General features: G+C 45.8%; 1 protein-coding gene across 3 annotated transcripts in view; it reads right to left on the reverse strand.

Moving 5' to 3' along the window:
- LOC144511762 (putative helicase MOV-10) overlaps nt 1-20,151 on the reverse strand; it is a 70,998-nt gene that overhangs the window by 19,282 nt on the left and 31,565 nt on the right. For 2 of the 3 annotated variants that reach the window (XM_078242015.1, XM_078242013.1), the window contains exons 10-15: nt 19,588-19,735; nt 8,615-8,776; nt 7,340-7,443; nt 6,340-6,437; nt 3,288-3,407; nt 1,748-1,856 (exon numbers count right to left, since the gene is read on the reverse strand). In XM_078242015.1, the coding sequence (XP_078098141.1) occupies nt 1,748-1,856; nt 3,288-3,407; nt 6,340-6,437; nt 7,340-7,443; nt 8,615-8,776; nt 19,588-19,735 (741 nt within the window). The remainder of the gene's footprint in view (nt 1-1,747; nt 1,857-3,287; nt 3,408-6,339; nt 6,438-7,339; nt 7,444-8,614; nt 8,777-19,587; nt 19,736-20,151) is intronic. The other variant, XM_078242016.1, reaches the window with a different exon arrangement.

Genomic DNA, 20,151 nt, shown 5'->3' on the forward strand with positions numbered 1-20,151 from the left:
CTGTTAGAATTTTATAAGTCTCTATGAGATCCCTCCTCATTCATCTGAACTCCAGCGAAAACAATCCTAACCTAGTCAATCTCTCCTCATACATCAGTCCCGCCATCCCCGGAATCAGCCTGGTAAACCTTCGCTGCGCTCCCTCGAGAGCAAGAACATCCTTCCTCAGAAAAGGAGACCAAAACTGCTCACAATACTCTAGGTGTGGCCTCACCAAGGCCCTGTATAATTGCAACAACACATCCCTGCTCCTGTACTCAAAACCTCTTGTAATGAAGGCCAACATACCATTTGCCTTCTTTACCGCCTGCTGCACCTGCATCTTTCTCTGAGCACCTGTACCTGCAAGGACACCCAGGTCCCGCTGCACACTCCCCTCTCCCAATTTACAGCCATTTTGTTTTTTGATTTGATTTTTATTGTCACATGTATTAACATACAGTGAAAAGTATTGTTCCTTGCACGCTATTCAGACAAAACATACCGTTCATTGAAACGGAAACGAGAGAGTGCAGAATGGAGTGTTACAGTCATAGCTCGGGTGAAGAGGAAGATCAACTTAATTCAAGGTAAGTCCATTCAATTATGTAATGTATGTCCGTTATGTAGTAATCTGCCTTCTTGTTTTTGCTTCCAAAGTGAATAACCTCACATTTCACTTGTCCATTTCCTCTCACACCAGCTCAATCCATCTCCCAGTTACGTATCTACGATTCCTTTCCATTGGACAGACCCTGAGACAATCTAAGCCACATTCCACCTCCATTCAACGCTAACTCACCACCCTACCCCCACCCTAAAAACAAATTGGAAGAGTTGCGAGAATGGTTTTGTACAGAGAAATCTTGAAAAATGCAGTACTATTGGTCAAAGTCCATTGAGTTGGGAAAGAGGTTCCATTGGTCCACTCAGATAATGCATCAAGTTTGACCTTTTGTCACTTACAACTTGTGGCTTTTTTTTAAAAAAAGGTCAACATTCTCACGAGTATTTAGGCAAACAGCAGAAGTAAATTATTGAATTTCAGATGCAAAGGAAGTAACAATCTTTCTTTAAAAGGTTCTGAAAGTCCCCATGGCCAATCGCTTCCTGAGGACATTGACCTTTCACAGCTGTGTCACTCAGCCACACAAACCCAGAGAGGTTAAACTCCCGAGCTAACTGTCCACAGTCACAATGGCCCCCAGTGTCTCCAGACTGCAGGGGAGGGTTTGAAAAATCTGTCAAGATCTCCACCTCTGCTGCGGGAATGTGTGATAGACGGCACGTGAGAATAAGACGGGAGCGTGTGTCATGTTCTACTGATTGTCTTGAACCAATTTCACATAAACACAACCCCCCACTCCCCTTCCACTCACTAAAGAAGCAGAACGCTCCGAGAACCAATGGAATTACACTCTCAGCAACACACATCATCTCCTGGCCAGGTGAGGGCAAGCTGGGGTCATGGGGAAGAGGAGTCAGAAAAAGCACCAGGTGATGGAGCGTGTTGTGGGGGGAAGGCGAGGGTCCAGGAATTTGGGGGGGAAGGGGGGGGCCGTGACGGAGATGCACACTGTAGTCAAATAGTTTTTGGGAAATCTCACTAGCAAGGGATGACTTTTGTGAAGCACAGGAGGACGGATGGTGCCTGCTGGAATCAAACTCATGGGAAGGGAAAGAGATGCCCGAGCGATCCCTAACTCAGATGGAAAAGATGGACCATCAGATGCAAAGTCCCAGCCTGTTGGCCTTGGACAGAACTCACCTGTAATTGCGGAGAAGTTTTGTGACAAAGTGTTGGTGGTAGGAGCCAGAATCTGGGTTCTTCTGGTAAAGGGTGTTCCCATTCATTAACCTTTCCAGCAAAGACAAATCTGAAAGATTTGAAAGTGTCAGTATGTACCATCACTGACACAGCACGAGTAAACCTCCCTCCAGCCAGAGAGAGCGTTTAAATTAGATTCACACTCATAATGGCTTCAGTTTCCTCCCGCGTTTTGCGCCCCCGATTTTAAAATTCACACCCTCACCTCTCCCTACTTCAATTAGCCAATGAGATCTCTCCGCTCCTCCAATTCTGGCCTCTTGATCATCCTCAATTTTAATCATTCCATCACTGGCTGCATTAGCCCCCAAGCTCCGGAATTCCCGCTTCCCCTTTAGGATGCTGCTTAAAATCTAGCATTTTGACCGAGCCTTCAGTCACCAGGTTCCTTTGGCTCAGGAGACAGTTGTTTCTGAGAAGCCTCCTGTGACATTTTACTAAAAGGCCCCGTGGAGAATGTCTCCTGCGAGCGGCCACTAGAAGGTGCCAGTGAGCTGGTTCAGTGATCTCTGCCCCTCAGTACAGTGCAATCATCACACAGCGAAGAGCGAAATACGTGAATTATACAACGGTAGGAAGTCACCACAGCACCGAAAGAGCCAGAGCACACACCAGCACTGTGCCATTCAATGGACCTTATATACTCTTTGTCTCGGCACGGTGGCACAGTGGTTAGCACTGCTGCCTCACAGTGCTAGGGTCCTGGGTTCAATTCCGGCCTCGGGTCACTGTCTGTGTGGATCTGCACGTTCTCCCCGTGTCTGCGTGGGTTTCCTCCCAGGCGCTCCGGTTTCCTCTCACACTCCAAAGATGTGTAAGTTAGGTGAATTGGCCATGCAAAATTGCCCCCTAGTGTCAGGGGGACTAGCAGGGTAAATACAGGGACAAGGGCCTGGGTGGGATTGTTGTCGGTGCAGGCAGGATGGGCCGAATGGCCTCTTTCTGCGCTGTCGGGATTCTCGGATTCCACTCTAAACTCCTCAAAACAATCCATGCTTAAACAGCAAAGCATTTGCGCTTGTATTGTAGCGTATTGGGGGGTCTGGGAGCTGAGCTTGTGATATGTACATGTCCAATACTTCAAAAGGTACATGGTAGTTACAGCACAGGAACAGGCCATTCAGCCCATCAGTCCCACACATCTCCTCCCATTTATCTCCATCTCACCCCATCAATGTATCATTATTCCCTTCTCCCCCCTGTTTTTAATCGAGCTTTTCCTCTATGTTTATCCATCTCACCTCCTCCCTGTGCTAGCCAGTTCCACATTCTCATCACTGTGGATAAAACTCTTTCTCCTGAATGGATTATTAAATATTTATTGCCTCCAGTTGGGGTCACATGTACAAGTGGAAACATCCTCCTTACCTCTACTCGATCAAACCCTTTCATAACCTCAAAGACATCTATGGGTTCACCCCAGTTAGGGGTTTGCGTCTATTCAACAGTAGAATGGGAGGAAGCACCGATCCGCACTTACCCAGCCCATGTCTGATGGCGATGGGTGACCTCAGCACCGGACCCAGCTGCTTAGGGTCTCCAGCCAGGACCAGCTGCCCACCATCCCTGTTGCTGACTAAATCCATCGAATCCAGCAGTCCTTAAACCAAAAACATCAGCATTGAAACACCAGAAAAATACAGAGTGAAGCTCCCTCTACACTGTCCCCCATCAGACACTCCCAGGACTGGTACAGCATGGGGTTAGATACAGAGTAAAGCTCCCTCTACACTGTCCCCATCAAACACTCCCAGGACTGGTACAGCATGGGGTTAGATACAGAGTAAAGCTCCCTCTACACTGTCCCCCATCAGACACTCCCAGGACGGGTACAGCACGGGGTTAGATACAGAGTAAAGCTCCCTCTACACTGTCCCCCATCAGACACTCCCAGGACAGGTACAGCACGGGGTTAGATACAGAGTAAAGCTCCCTCTACACTGTCCCCCATCAGACACTCCCAGGACAGGTACAGCACGGGGTTAGATACAGAGTAAAGCTCCCTCTACACTGTCCCCATCAAACACTCCCAGGACAGGTACAGCACGGGGTTAGATACAGAGTAAAGATCCCTCTACACTGTCCCCATCAAACACTCCCAGGACAGGTACAGCACGGGGTTAGATACAGAGTAAAGCTCCCTCTACACTGTCCCCATCAAACATTCCCAGGACAGGTACAGCACGAGGTTAAATACAGATTAAAACTCCCTCTCGGTATTTAAACAATAAGGGGATCCAGGGGAAATGGAGAGAATGCAGGAGTCTCTAACCCCATGCTGTAGTTGTTCTGGTTACAGGGGACTAACCTGTACCAATAATGTTCCAGGTGTGGTTTCACCAAAGCCCTGGACAATTGCAGCAAGACTTCCTACCTCCTGTATTCCAACCCACTTGCAATAAAGCCAACACACTATTTACTTGGTTTGATGTTCATAACATCAATTATCCTAAACAAGACTGCCAACTCAATGTAGATTAATGCTGAATTAGGTGCAATTATTGCCGCGCTCACATGATCAGAGTTCAAGGTCTTGTGCTGCAGTGGGTGGTGTCCCTGCCTCTGAACCAGAAGCTCAGAGTTCAAGTCTCATCCCAGGAGTTGATGGCCAAGGAAAGTGCATTCATAACACAGCCAAACAGGTTGAATTTCAGCCTGTAAACCCTTCCAACATGCTTGTGGTAGGCAGCAAGAGTGGGAGAGACTCCTGGTCCGCCATGTTTGACGCAGAGTGGCGCTACTCCAGTTGTAGCCTCTGGCGACAGGCTAGCAACCAGGATAAACAGACATGTGTGCTTTTTCTGCCTCTGGACAGGGGAAATCTCTCAGAGTTAAAGACGGGTTCAGAGTTCAGAGGCAGGGACGCTACCCACTGTGCCACGAGACTCTAAAACTGTAGGACTGGAGGAAGATACAGTGAGGGGATAGACTTGAAAATACACAGAAGCTGCCAAAACTCAATGTTTCGTTGGACTAGTGGCAGGAGGAAGGGACAGCGATCGAGGTTACCTGGGCCAAAATTGAACCGAGGTGACAGAGGTGAAAGAAGACCCCTTACATCCCCTCCATCTAGTTTTCAGCTACAGTTCTCAGAAATCCCTCAGTGCATTCATCCCAAATTCAATCCTGATAAGAATTCCATATAATCAGAGTAGGATAAGGGCACCGGGGCGGTGGGGTCTGCTGGAGAACCCGAAATTATTCCCCTTGGAGGAGAGAAGGTTATGAGGAGATTGAATGGAGGGGTTCAAAATAATGAGGGAGTTTAACAAAGAAACTGGAAAATTATTCCATCTCAGTAAAGAAACGGCGGGAGATGGAGATATGGGACGGAATTTTACCGAATCGGGATGGGCACGGCTCGCAGGACGGAATTCTCCCTTGGCCTCGGGCGGGATTTTATGAGCCTCGATGAATGAGGTCGTAAAATACCAACCATGGTTACTTTTACACAGCAAGTCATTGTGATCTGGAATGGACCGCCCAAAAGCGTAAAGGACATTCAACAATAACTCCCATTAAGAGAATCGGACAAATACTTGAAAAGAAAATTTTGTTGGTCTATCCACAGAATTGCAATGCCCTTATCCCTGGAATCATTGCATTAACTTTTGAAGTCTCCACATCCCCGTGTGATCCCCGGAATTAAACACGTTGTCAAACGTTGGGTCATCAAGTCATTTAATTAGCAGTTTACTGTCTGCAGCAAACTGTCAGAAAAAACAATGCAATCTAATACAATCGCATAGAATAACGAATCCATTTGGCCCATTGCGTTTGTTTCAGCTTTGGAAGTGCGATTCAATTAATCGCTGTTCTTTCCCCACGGCCCAACCGAACCTGCTTCCAGCTCCCTGTCAGCGCATTCCAGGTCACGTTTATAGAGGTTTACAGCATGGCAACAGGCCCTTCGGCCCAACTTGTCCATGCCGCCTTTATATTTTAACCACTAAGCTAGACCCAATTGCCCGCATTTGGCCCATATCCCTCTATACCCATCTTACCCATGTAACTGTCTTTTTAAAAGACAAAATTGTACCCGCCTCTGGCATCTCTCTGGCAGCTCGTTCCAGACACTCACCACCCTCTGTGGAAAAAATGCCCCTCAGGACCCTTTTGTATCTCTCCCCTCTCACCTGAAACCTATGCCCTCTAGTTTTAGACTCCCCTACCTTTGGGAAAAGATATTGACTATCTAGCTGATTTGTGCCCCTCATTATTTTGTAGACCTCTATAAGATCACCCCTCAGCCTCCTACACTCCAGAGAACAAAGTCCCAGTCTATCCTTATAACTCAAACCATCAAGTCCCGGTAGCATCCGAGTAAATCTTTTCTGCACTCTTTCTAGTTTAATAATATTCTGTGTAAAAAAATTATTCTCATCTTCCCTGGTGTTTTTGCCAATCATTTTAAATTGGTCACCCACCTGGGAAAGTGGGAATAGTTTCTCCCCATCTCTGCCCTCAAAATCCCAAATAATTAGAAGAATAGGGAAAAGCAGTGGATTGACACATTGGTGACATATTCTCACCTGCAATAGCAATGACACTCTCCGGTTCAACAGCATGTCCAGCCTCGTCAATGAACACGTGGGAAAAGTGCCCAGCTGGGAAATTTGCAGAGGCTAACCTGTTTTAAAATATGAAATAAATAGCAATGAGATGTAACTCAAGTGATGAAGGAGCAGCGCTCCGAAAACTCGTGCTACCAAATAAACCCGTTGGACTTTAACCTGGTGTTGTGAGACTTCTTACTGTGCCCACTCCAGTCCAACGCCGGCAACTCCACATCATGGCTAGCTATGACTGTAACACTACATTCTGCACTCTCTCCTTTCCTTCTTCCAATCTACTCTATGAACGGTACGCTTTGTTTAGCACGCAAGAAACAATAGTTTTCACTGTATCCCAATAATTAATCAAATCAGGAGTTTGGAGTGTGTGGGATTAGACTGAGCAGGTGTTTGTTAAGATAAACACCAGTTGCAGCATTAATACCTGTGGAGTTCCGGTAGTGAGGGGAGAACTGGACTCACAGATGGGTCTTGCTTCAGTCACACTGGGTGGTGTGACAGATAAACACATTGCACTGATACCCAAGGCAGTAGCTGTTCGAGACTAAACAATGATAGGGATGCAGTCATAGCCAGAGCTTTGCTATTCTATGTTGTCTGTTATATAGTTCATGAGTGAGATTAATAAAGGCTTTAAAAATAAATTCTCATTGGGGTGGAAGAGGGGGACAGTAACCAAGAGGAATGTGGTTTTAAATTTTGGTGAAAGTTTAAGGGTGAAGTATTTTCTGCAGAGGTTACGATGATATACTGCCACAATGGGCATTGGAAGCAAATACAATCATCCTTCAAAGGGGAACTGAATAAACATTAAAGGGGTTAATCTCGCAGTGTATGGGGAAAGAATAAGGGAGAGAGAGAACTGGTTTGCTTAAAAGAGACAACACAGGCACAAGGGGCTGAGTGGCCTCTATCTCCCCATTCTATAAAAGGTCACGACGCGGTTTCCAATACGCACCTTCCTGCCGTTACCAGAGTGGTCGCAATAACACGATATTGCTTTAAAGTCTCTTTCGATGGGAACTCAAAAATTCTCTCAGACTCATTCCAGTTCGAGCACTCCTAACAAACAGAAGAGTGAGCTATTAGTTCAAGGAAGTTACAGAGTGCTAAATTGTCACCATTCACTCCCTCGAACCTGGGTAACGTTTCCCTACATCAGTGACGACACATCAAAAACATTTCATTGGCTGGAAAGAAGGTGAGACATCCTGAAGTCTGAAAGATAGAAATGCAAGTTGTTCTTAACAGTGCAGCAGAGAGACAGAGAGAGAGAGAGAGAGCGAGCAGCAGAGAGACAGAGAGAGAGAGAGCGAGCAGCAGAGAGACAGAGAGAGAGAGAGAGAGAGCAGCAGAGAGAGGGAGAGAGAGAGAGAGCGAGCAGCAGAGAGACAGAGAGAGAGAGAGAGAGCGAGCAGCAGAGAGAGAGAGGGAGCGAGCAGCAGAGAGAGAGAGAGGGAGAGAGAGAGCAGCAGAGAGAGGGAGAGAGAGCGAGCAGCAGAGAGAGAGAATGAGTGATCAATTCCTGCAATAAACAACCTTGTGATTATGTTGCAGAGGCCTGAAGACGCCTCTTGGTCACAGTGTGATGGTGAGAGGAGGCAGCACAGCGAGAGAGAGATAATAAATCACTGCAAAACCTTCAAACAGCTTAGATACAGAGTAAAGCTCCCTCTACACTGTCCCCATCAAACACTCCCAGGACAGGTACAGCACGGGGTTAGATACAGAGTAAAGCTCCCTCTACACCGTCCCCATCAAACACTCCCAGGACAGGTACAGCACGGGGTTAGATACAGAGTAAAGCTCCCCCTACACTGTCCCCATCAAACACTCCCAGGACAGGTACAGCACGGGATTAGATACAGAGTAAAGCTCCCCCTACACTGTCCCCATCAAACATTCCCAGGACAGGTACAGCACGTGGTTAGATACAGAGTAATGCTAGTTACAATCAGATCAGTGTATCTTATTAAATGGATGACGAGGCTTGAGAGGCTCCTAACTTTCATTTGTAATTTGTAAAAGTATCTATACTATTTGCCTCAATGTGGTAGCGAGTCCCACATTCTAACAAAAGATGATGTTCTTCTGGGTGAAGACGCTCTCCTGAATTTCTTCTTGGATTTATTCATAACAATCTTTTATTTTGTGGCCCAAGGTTTGGATTTGCTACACAACTGGAACCTCAGGTTGAGGAATGACATTGAACAGAAGGGGTTGGGTGGGTTACCTGTACGTCCTGGGGGATGGTGTCCCAGGTCCGACTCATAGCATTAAGACGGTAAATTTGCCTTTTGTCCACGTGTTTCCTGATTCGCTGGCAGAGTAGGTCCGTGGCGCTGTTGGACGGGGCACAGGCGAGGATGTGGGCTGTTGGGATGCACTTCAACACCTGCGGGTCAAAGCCAATAAATAATTAAACAGTCTGAGAGCTGTAAAGTGTTACAAACATCAAAGCAGTTGAAAGATCCTCGGCAATGTCGGTTATTATAGAAACACACAACAGATGGAGGCCATTTGACCCATTGAATTAAGGGTTATGGTGAGCGGGCGGGTAAGTGGAGCTGAGTCCACTAAAAGATCAGCCATGATCCTATTGAATGGCGGAGCAGGCTCGAGGGGCCAGATGGCCTACTCCTGCTCCTAGTTCTTATGTTATGAGCCTTTACCTGCTTTGTGAAAGAATTATCCAATTTAGTCCCACTCTTTTTCCCTCTAAACATGAAAATATATCTGAAACCAAAAGAGAAAATGCTGGAAAATCTCAGCAGGTCTGGCAGCATCTGTAAGGAGAGAAAAGCTGACGTTTCGAGTCCGGGTGACCCTCTGTCAAAACTAAAAGGCAGAGAAAGTGGAATATATTTATACTGCAGGGGGAGGGAATGAAAGATGAGTCATAGCCACAAAAACAAGGGGAAAGACTGCTAATGGCAGCCCATCGAGAGAATAAAGGGTGTGTTTGGCCAAACGGCAGAGAAGCTGAAATCAGATTTTGATCCGATTTATTATTGTCATATGTATTAACATACAATGAAAAGTATAGTTTCTTGCGCGCTATATAGACACAGCATACCGTTCATAGAGAAGGAAAGGAGAGAGTGCAGAATGTAGTGTTACATTCATAGCTAGGGTGTAGAGAAAGATCAACTTAATGCAAGGTAAATCCATTCAAAAGTCTGACAGCAGCAGGGAAGAAGCTGTTCTTGAGTCGGTTGGTACGTGACCTCAGACTTTTGTATCTTTTTCCCGACGGAAGAAGGTGGAAGAGAGAATGTCCGGGCTACGTGGGATCCTTAATTATGCTGGCTGCTTTGCCGAGGCAGCGGGAAGTGTAGACAGAGTCAATGGATGGGAGGCTGGTTTGCGTGATGGATTGGGCTACATTCACGACCTTTTGTAGTTCCTTGCGGTCTTGGGCAGAGCAGGAGCCCATACCAAGCTGTGATACAGCCAGAAAGAATGCTTTCTATGGTGTATCTGTAAAAGTTGGTGAGAGTCGTAGCTGACATGCCAAATTTCCTTAGACGGTAAGCTTAAAAATCTCTCTCTTTGCTCAAGAATTTATTTAATCCCTTTTTAAATGTTACTCTGAAACCAGCTCGAGACAGCACATCCCTTATCATAAACTGCATTAAAAAGTATTGTAATCTCTTCCCTTGGGTTCTTTTGCCAGTGATTTTAAATCCATCTCCTCTGGTTACGGACTCTGATGAGAGTAAATGAGGTGAAACTGCTTCCACCGGTATCAATTTCCTTCACCTTTTCTGAAACTTCCCTTTAACTTTCTCTGTTCTTTGGTGAATAATCCCAACTTCTGCTCTCGCTCCTGGTAACCAAATTCCTTCATCCTGGGTGAAGAAATCTCTCCTGGATTTCTTCTCGAATTTGTTAGAGAATATCTTCTATTTGAAACCTCCAGTTTTGATCTCACCTACAGGTGGAAATGTCCTCTATCCAACCAAACCCCTCATTAAATGCAACAAAACCGTACATTTATATGGCACCTTTAACAAAAAAAAATCCCAAAGTGCTTCATCGGAGCATTACCCAAGTAAAATATGACGCTTTAAGGCAGGATTCTGATTTAGAGGTGTTCAGTCATAATCCCACAATTGGTAACTTCGCACCATGACTCCTCAGCCAAGCACATAACAAATGTCTGAACATGCGGTTCCTCTCGTACAGAGCAGGGTTACTATTGCAACAACACTTTGTAATCATCAGTAGGGTAAAACTAACCTGCCTCACAACGGTCTAATCCCAGCTCACGTTCCCTACTAGTGGTTGATCATTTCAACGCTTGCTGAACTGACTTGGTCAGTTTAAAGAGCATTTTGAGAAGAATAGAGGCACAAGAGGTTGTGAGGTTTAAGGGAAAGAATTCCAGAGTTCGGGCCTCGCTGAAGGAGCGGTTGTCGACGATGGGAAAGATTAAAATAAGGGATGATCAAGAAACCAGAATTGGAGGAGCATAGATATCGCAGAGGGTTAGAGTGGAGGCGATTATACAGGCGGGAAGGGAATGGAGAGGAGGCCACAAAGAGGTTTGAAAACAAGGACAAGGATTGTGAAAACAAGGCATTGTTTAAGCGAGAGCCATGAGAGGTCAGCGAGCCTGGGGATGATGGGTAAACTGAATTTGATGCGAGATGAGATGACCTCAAAAGGAACACTGGGTGGAATGTGGGCGGTGCTCAGGAGTGAAATTCTCTCTCAGGTCATCCCATAGACTTCTGTGTCTCAGAGAACACTCTCTCCCATCCTCCTAATCTCTTGTTGCAGCTTCTCCATTGCTTTGAGCAAAGTGAGCAACAAATCAAGGTCATGGCAGAAATACTCAATTTTCTAAAAATACGTCCCGTCATCTGGGCCACCGACTCCAAAGGGAAGCTTTAGCTGAAATTCTCAGCAGGAGAGGGAGGGTGAGGGTGAGCAGTGAGCTTTAAAACCTCCTTGGATGTCACGAGGCAGGTTGTGACTGAAATCAGAGCAGTGCTGGGAGTTAGCTTTGCTTTGTGAAGCGGCACGGTGGCACAGTGGTTAGCGCTGCTGCCTCACAGCGCCAGGGACCCGGGTTCAATTCCGGCCTCTGGTCACTGTCTGCGCAAAGTTTGCACATTCTTCCCGTGCCTGCATGGGTTTCCTCTGGGTGCTCCAGTTTCCTCCCACAGTCCAAAGATGTGCAGGTTAGGTGGAGTGGCCACGCTAAATTCACCCTAGTGTCAGGGGGGGGGGTTAGCAGGGGAAATATGTGGGGTTACAGGAATAGGGCCTGGGTGGGATTGTGGTCGGTGCAGACTCGATGGGCCGAATGGCCTCCTTCTGCACTGTAGGGATTCTATGAAGAAGGGTTGGACAGGCTGCGTGTGGCCCAGCAGGGGGGTGGTGACATGGGATTGGCAAGAGTGTAACTGCCCCTTTGATCTTGGATAAACAATTACTTACAGTAATATCATCACACAAATTTTATAAATGGCATTGGTGTTCACTTTTCAATATACCTGCTGGTCTAACATTCATTTTTAAACCAAGAATAAACTGCAAAGGAGGAAAAGCTGGATCAAATTTTGCTTTTAGACATTAAGTAGTCATTTAGTCACTGAACAGTCGCAAGAGTCAAAATTCTAAATATCCCTCTGCAAAGGTTTTTCCTCGACCTGTGTCTACTCGGCTGGTTCGCACTGCTGCCTCACAGCGTCTGGGTTAGAACATAAGAACTAGGAGCAGGAGTAGGCCATCTGGCCCCTCGAGCCTGCTCCACCATTCAATAAGATCATGGCTGATCTTTTCGTGAACTCAGCTCCATTTACCCGCCCGCTCACCATAACCCTTAATTCCTTCACTGTTCAAAAATGTATCTGTCCTTGCCTTAAAAACATTCAATGAGGTAGCCTCAACTGCTTCACTGGGCAGGGAATTCCACCGATTCACAACCCTTTGGGTGAAGAAGTTCCTCCTCAACTCAGTCCTAAATCTGTTCCCCCTTATTTTGAAGCTATGCCCCCTCGTTCTAGTTTCACCCGCCAGTGGAAACAATGCCCCTGATTCTATCTTATCTATTCCCTTCATAATGTTATATGTTTCTGTAAGATCTCCCCTCATTCTTCTGAATTCCAATGAGTATAGCCCCAGTCTACTCAGTCTCTCCTCATAAGCCAACCCTCTCAACTCTGGAATCAACCTAGTGAACCTCCTCTGCACCCCCTCCAGTGCCAGTATATCCTTTCTCAAGTAAGGAGACCAAAACTGTACAAAGTACTCCAGGTGTGGCCTCACCAGCACCTTATACAGCTGCAAAGTAATCTCGCTGTTTTTAAATTCCATCCCTCTAGCAATGAAGGACAAAATTCCATTTGCCTTCTTAATTACCTGCTGCACCTCCAAACCAACTCCTTGAGATTCCTGCACAAGGACACCCAGATCCCACTGCACATTTCCGGGTTCGATTCCAGCCTCAGGTGACTGTCTTTGCGGAGTTTTCGCATTCTCCCCGTGTCTGTGTGGGTTTCTTCCGGGTCCTCCGGTTTCCTCCCACAGTCCAAAGATGCGAGGGTTAGGTGGATTGGCTGTGCTAAATCATCCCTTAATGTCAGGGGGACTAGCTGGGGTAAATATGTGGGATTACGAGGATAGGACCTGCGTGGAATTGTTGTCAGTGCAAGTTTGATGGGCTGAATAGCCTCCTTCTGCACTGTAGGGTTTCTATGATTCTCACACTGAACGGTTTAGTGCTGAATTTCCTGGAGAATGTGTGGATACTCTCACTAATCACAGAATGGGGAGGAGTTATTTCACTCAGCTATCCCACTCTCACCAACCCTCCCCAAAAACACTCACAGTTAACATGGCTCACGGGTATGGGTTCAAATCCCACTACAGAGACTTGTACACCCTACACAGGCTGACACTCCGTGTAATACTGCAGGTGAGCTGCTCTGTCAGGGCTGCTACCTTTCAGACAGGGTGTTAAACATTTCATCTGGATAGTAACTAGCTCACAGCATTATGAGCAAGGTTTATTTCCTTTGTCCTTAGGATGTGGGTGCCGCTGGCTCGGACATCATTGGCCACCCATCCCTAATTGTCCTCAAGAAGGTAGCAGTGAGCTGCCTTCATAAACATTGCAGTCTGTGTGGTGTAGGTACACCCACAGTGCCATTGGGGAGGAAGTTCCAGGATTTTGGTCCAGTGACAGTAAAGGAGCGGCGATGTAGTTGCAAGTCAGGATGGTGTGTGGCTTGGGAGGGGAACTTCCAGGTGGTGGTGTTCCCCGTATATCTGCTGCCCTTGTCCTTCTAGGTAGTAGAGGTTACGGGTTTGGAAGATGCTGTCTAAGGAGCCTTGGTGAGCTCCTACATTGCATCGTGCAGAGGGTATACACTGCTGTCACTGTGCATCAGTGGAGTAAGTGAATGTTTAAGGTAGTGGATAGGATGCCAATTAATCAATGGTCAACAAAACAAAGGAGATTGTCATCGACTTCAAGAAGCATAGTGGAGAACATGCCCCTGTCTACATTAACGGGGATGAAGTAGAAAGGGTCGAGAGCTTCATGTTTTTAAGTGTCCAGATCACCAACAACCTGTCCTGGTCCCCCCATGCCAACGCTGTGGGTTAAGAAAGCCCACCAACACCTCTACTTTCTCAGAAGACTAAGGAAATTTGGCATGTCAGCTACGACTATCACCAATTTTTACAAATGCACCATAGAAAGCATTCTTTCTGGTTGTATCACAGCTTGGTATGGCTCCTGCTCTATCCAAGACTGCAAGGAACTACAAAAGGTCGTGAATGTAGCCCAATCCATCAAGCAAACCAGCCTCTCATCCATTGACTCTGTCTACACTTCCCGCTGCCTCAGAAAAGCAGCCAGCGTAATTAAGGACACCATGCACCCCGGACATTCTCTCTTCCACCTTCTTCCGTCGGAAAAAGACACAAAAGTTGGAGGTCACGTACCAACCGACTCAAAAACAGCTTCTTCCCTGCTGCCATCAGACTTTTGAATGGACCTATCTTGCATTAAGTTGATCTTTCTCTACACCCTAGCTATGACTGTAACACTACATTCTGCACTCTCTCGTTTCCTTCTCTATGAACTGTATGCTCTGTGTAGTCCACAAGAAACAGTACTTTTTACTGTATACTAATACATGTGACAATAATAAATCAAATCAAATCAAATCAAGCAGGCTGCTTTGTCCTGGATGGTGTCGAGCTTCTGGAGTGTTATTGGAGCAGCACCCATCCAGACAAGGGGAGAGTATTCCATCACACTCCTGACTTATGCCTTATAGATGGTGGACAGGCTTTGGCGAGTGAGGTGGTTAAACATCTCAGCTGGTGTTAACCGAGTTACTCGCCGCAGGATTCCCAGTTTCTGACCTGTTCTTGCAGCCACAGTATTTATTTGGCTAGTCCAGTTCAGTTTCTGGTCAATGGTACCCCCAGGGTGTGGATAGTAGCGAATTCAGCGATGGCAATGGCATTGCATGCCAAGTGACAACAACCTCTGCCACCTAGAAGAACAAGGGCAGCAGATATTTGGGAACACCATCACCTGGAGGTTCCCCTCCAAGTTGCACACCATCCTGACTTGGAAAGATGTCACCATTCCTTCACTATCGCTGGATCAAAATCCTTGAACTCTCTCCCTAACAGCTGTTTGGGTGTACCTACACTACATGGATTACAGTGTTTACACGATTCTCTCTTGTTGGAGGTGGTCATTGCCTCGTGCCTGTGTAGTGTGAATGTTACTTGCCACTTATTAGCCAAAGCCTGACCTTTGTTCAGATCTTGCTGCATAACGACATGAACTGCTTCAGGATCCGAGGATTCACGATGGTGCAATCAGCAGCAAACATCCCACTTCAGACCTTATGATGGAGGCAAAGATAATGATGAAGGAGCTAAGATGGTGAGGGCCTTTGTAGTATCCAGTACCTTCAGCTGTTTCTTGGTAACTCGGGGGGAATCAAAAGGGACGAAGACTGGAATGTGTGAAACTGGGGGCCTCAGCAGGAGGCTGAGATGAATCAAAACTCAGCACCTCTGGCTGAAGATGGTTTCAACTGTCTTTTGCTCAAAAAAATGAACACACAACGTGCTCTGACAATCTGGCTCCAGCATCATTGAAAATGGGGTTGTATCTGGGGCCTCTGCACAGGAGGAGAAATGTTCCTGTTGTACACACGTCATAGAGGTTTACAGCATGGAAACAGGCCCTTCGGCCCAACTGGTCCATGCCGCCCTTATTTTTTTTAAAAACCCCGAAGCTAGTCCCAATTGCCCGCATTTGGCCCATATCCCTCTATACCCATCATACCCATGTAACTATCTAAATGCTTTTTAAAAGATAAAATTGTACCCGCCTCTACTACTACCTCTGGCAGCTTGTTCCAGACACTCACCACCCTCTGAAAAAATTGCCTCTCTGGACACTTTTGTATCTCTCCCCTCTCACCTTAAACCTATGCCCTCTAGCTTTAGACTCACCTACCTTTGGGAAAAGATATTGACTATCTACCTTGTCGACGCCCCTCATTATTTTATAGACCTCTATAAGATCACTCCTCAGCCTCCTACGCTCCAGAGAAAAAAGTCCCAGTCTATCCAGCCTCTCTTTATAACTCAATCCACCAAGTCCCGGTAGCATCCTAGTAAATCTACGCACACAAGCATGTACGCACACAAACATGTTCTTTATGGGAGCTTGCTTTGCACGAATTGGTTGTACCCATTTCCTGCATTACTTCACTGCAAGTGAACTTTACTGGCTGTGAGGCACACGGGGAATTTCCAAGTTTGTGAAAGATTCCTTCCTGTTATTGTAAATGTCAGTCACACCCACTCTGCTCTGTGCATCACACTCAGGAAGAATGCACTGGGCCCCGGGAGCAGATTCACTAGAAAGTTACAGGGGACTAAAAGGGTTAATTTATGAAGATAAATAATAAATACCAGCCGTGTATTCTCTTGTTTCTAGAGATTAAGGTGGGGGGGGTGTATATCGAGATGATAAGGGATTCAATAGGATAGATGGTGAGAAATGATTTCCTGTTGTGATAGAGTCCAGAAACAGCCAAGGCACAGATTGTAATTACAGCTCAGCAATTCAGGACTAATGGACGGGACCATTTCTTCACACAACACGGAGTGAAAAATCTGGAACGCTCTTCCCCAAAACAGCTGTGAATACTGGGGTTCCGTCAAAACTGCGATTGATAGGTTTTTGCTGAGCAAGAGTATTCATTAGGGCGACGGATGAATTAAGAAGCGGTTAGTCACGTTCTAATTAGTTAGCGAAAGAGGCTCAAGGGGAAAGTTAGGATAGGGGCAGCTCAAAGGGTTGCAGGGTCTCCCAGATATTTTGAAGGTGAACTCTTTAAAAAGCATCAGAATAGTGGTCAGAACTTAAAGAGGGAATGGGTATAATGTTAATGCAGAAAGGAACAGAATCGTGAGGTGCTTGCCGGTAATGACGACAGCTTAGATGATCAAAGATGAACTAAGATCGCTTGGGGATGGGAACTATGCTGAAACTTTATTTCCCCAGATGTGGAAACATGAAAATTGTCACATCCCTTTTCAAGCCAGTGCGTTTCTCAATAAAAAAAAATTACCACAGCATCAGTTCTCAGGACATCAGCAGAACCAATTCAAAATCTAATGAGTAAAGAAGCCAACAGCAACAGATTCTCATACGAACAGATATATCAGAAGCAGGAGGAGGCCATTCAGCCCCTCGAGCCTGCTCTGCCATTCAATAAGATCAGGATTGATCTGACTGTAACCTCAACCCCACAATCCTGCCAGCCCCCAATAACCTTTCATCTCCTTGTTATGAAGCCTTTGTCTGGCACAGCCTTAAAACCGTTCAAACTCTTTGCTTCAACTGCCTTTTGAGGAAGGGTTCCAAGACTCATGACCATCTAGTTACAGATTCTCCCACAAGAGGATGGGTTTTTACAACAATCATGGTCATTGCTGGACTTTTAATTCCAGATTTTTATTGAATTCAAACTTTACCCTCTGCCGTTGTGGGATTCGAACCCTGGTCCCCAGAGCATTACCTGGGGTCTCTGGATTAGTAATCCAGCAACAATATTACTACACCACTGCCTCCCCCACAATGGGACATAGATAGGTTAAGTGAGTGCGCAAAGATCTAACAGTGATTATAATGTGGGAAAATTTGAAATTGGCCATTTAGGTAGGAATAATAAAAGCTTATCTAAATGGTGAGAGAACGCAGAGCTCTGAGATGCAGAGGGATCTGTGTGTCCTAATGCATGAATCGTAAAAGAGCATCTCACTCAGGCCCTATCCCTGTAACCCCACAGTGGTTAGCATTGCTGCCTCACAGCGCCAGGGACCCAAGTTCAATTGGGACAGCCTTGGGTGACTGTCTGTGTGAAGTTTGCAAGTTCTCCCCATGTCTACATGGGTTTCCTCCGGGTGCTCCGGTTTACTCCCACCGTCCAAAGCTGGGCAGGTTAGATGGATTGGCCATGGTAAATGTGTGGGGTTATGGGGATAGGGCTTGAGTGAGATGCTCTATTACGATTGGTAAACAATAGTGGTATTGTTGCTGGATTCCTAATCCAGAGACCCCAGGTAATGCTTTGGTGACCCGGGTTCGAATCCCACAACGGCAGAGGGTAAAGTTCGAATTCAATAAAAATCTGGAATTAAAAATCTAACAATGACCATGATTGTTGTAAAAACCCAGCTGGTTCACTGGTGTCCTACAGGGAAGGAAATCTGTCATCCTTATCTGGTCTGGCCTACATGCGACTCCAGACCCACAGCAATGTGGTTGATCCATGTCCCCTCAGGGAGGGGCAACAACTTACTTTCCTACATATTTTTGTTTTCATTCCATCAGCAAATTTGTCAACCATTCCTTCAGTCTCTTTATCCAAGTCCTTTATATAAATTGCAAAAAGTTGAATCCCAGCACTGATCCTTGTAGCACACCACTCATTAATCTTGCCAACTAGAAAAGAACCTATTTATATCTACTCTGCTTAAATAATCCTCTCTCCATGTCAATACATTATCCTTACACCGTGAGCTTCCATTTTCTGCAATAACCTTTGATCTGAGACTTTATCAAGAACCTTCTGGAAATCTAAGTACAGTACATCCACTGGTTCCCCTTTATCCACAACACATCTGACTCCTTCAAAGAACTCCAATAAATTCCTCTTTCACAAAAGCCATGTTGACTCTGCCTGATTGCCTTGGATTTTTCTACATGTTCTGCTATAACATCTTCAATAATGGCTTCTAACATTTTATGGCAGATGTTAGGCTAACTAGCCTGTGGTTTCCTGCTTTCTGTCTCCCTCTCCTTTTTGAATAAAGGAGTCACATTTGGTATTTTCCAATCATAGAATCTATGGCACGGAGACAGGCCCTTCGGCCCAATTTGGTCCATGCCGACCAAAATGCCCATCTAAGCTAACCCCATTTGCCTACATTTGGCCCATATCCCTCTAAACCTTTCCTATCCATCTATCTGTCCAAATGCCTTTTAAATGTTGTCAATGTCCCTGCCTCAACCACCAATCGAACGGAACATTCCCTGAATTAAAGGGAAGTTTGGAAAATTAAAACCAATGCATCAAATATCTCCGAAGTCACTTTGTTCAGGACATTGGGGCGAAGTCTATCAGGTCCGGGATTTGTCAGCCGGCCGACTCAACAACTTGCTCAGTCCCACTTCCTTGGTGATTGTAATTTTCCCCGAGTTCCTCCCTCCCTTCCAATTCCTGATTTATGGCTATTTCTGGGATGTTATGTATCCTCTTTATTGAAGACTGATGTAGAATACTTGTTCAATTCATCTACCATCTTCTTATTTCCCATTATTAATTCCACAGGATCAACTTGCTATAGGATCAACACTCACTTTGTGAACTTTAAAAAAAAAAATCTATAGAAACTCTTACTGTTTCTATATTTCCAGCTAGCTTTCTCTTGGCATTTTCGGTTTTTATTTCAGATTTTCAGCATCTGCAGTATTTTGCTTTTATGAAACTCATGTCCCCTCGATTAGGAAAATGGCGACAGTCTTGGGAATCCTCGCACTCAGAGGCAGAATCGCCACCCTTCAACTTCCCACCTTTCCCAATCTCCAGGCAGAAAATTCTAAGCAGTCAAAACACGTTAAGCTTTGGAAGTGACACTGGGTACCTGCTTAATCGCTTCGACGATTGTCACGGTTTTTCCAGTGCCCGGAGGGCCAAACACCAGGTATGGCGCGGGCCTGGAGATTCCAGACACAATGAAACGCACCGCATCAGCTTGTTCCGGATTGTTCTCGAGGGACCGGTCGTAAAGTCTTTCAAAAAAAATTTTTTTAAAACATTAACACAGAAATAAATAACCATCAAATTCAACATCCACATTTCTAAAGGAGCAAAGCTCGATTGCAATTTCTCCACTCAAATCTACAACCCTTCAGCAAACAAAAATGGTTTTATTCTGGGAGACAAATTCTCTCTCAAACAAAGGTCATTAGGCCCAACTGATTTACATAATGGTTTATAATTCACACCAGCTTCCTCCCACGAGTCTAGCATCGCCTTCCGGGTTTCTCTCTCCCTCGTGTGTTCATAGAGACTAGAAGCAGGAGAAGGCCATTTGGCCCTTTCAACCCGCTCTGCCATTCATTTTGATCATCAAATTGAATATCCTGATCCCCCCTCTTCCTCCCATATCCCTTTAGCCCCAAGAGCTATATTTAATCTTGAAATG

Source organism: Mustelus asterias, chromosome 25 (genome assembly GCF_964213995.1).
Source record: "Mustelus asterias chromosome 25, sMusAst1.hap1.1, whole genome shotgun sequence".
Lineage (NCBI taxonomy): Eukaryota > Metazoa > Chordata > Chondrichthyes > Carcharhiniformes > Triakidae > Mustelus > Mustelus asterias.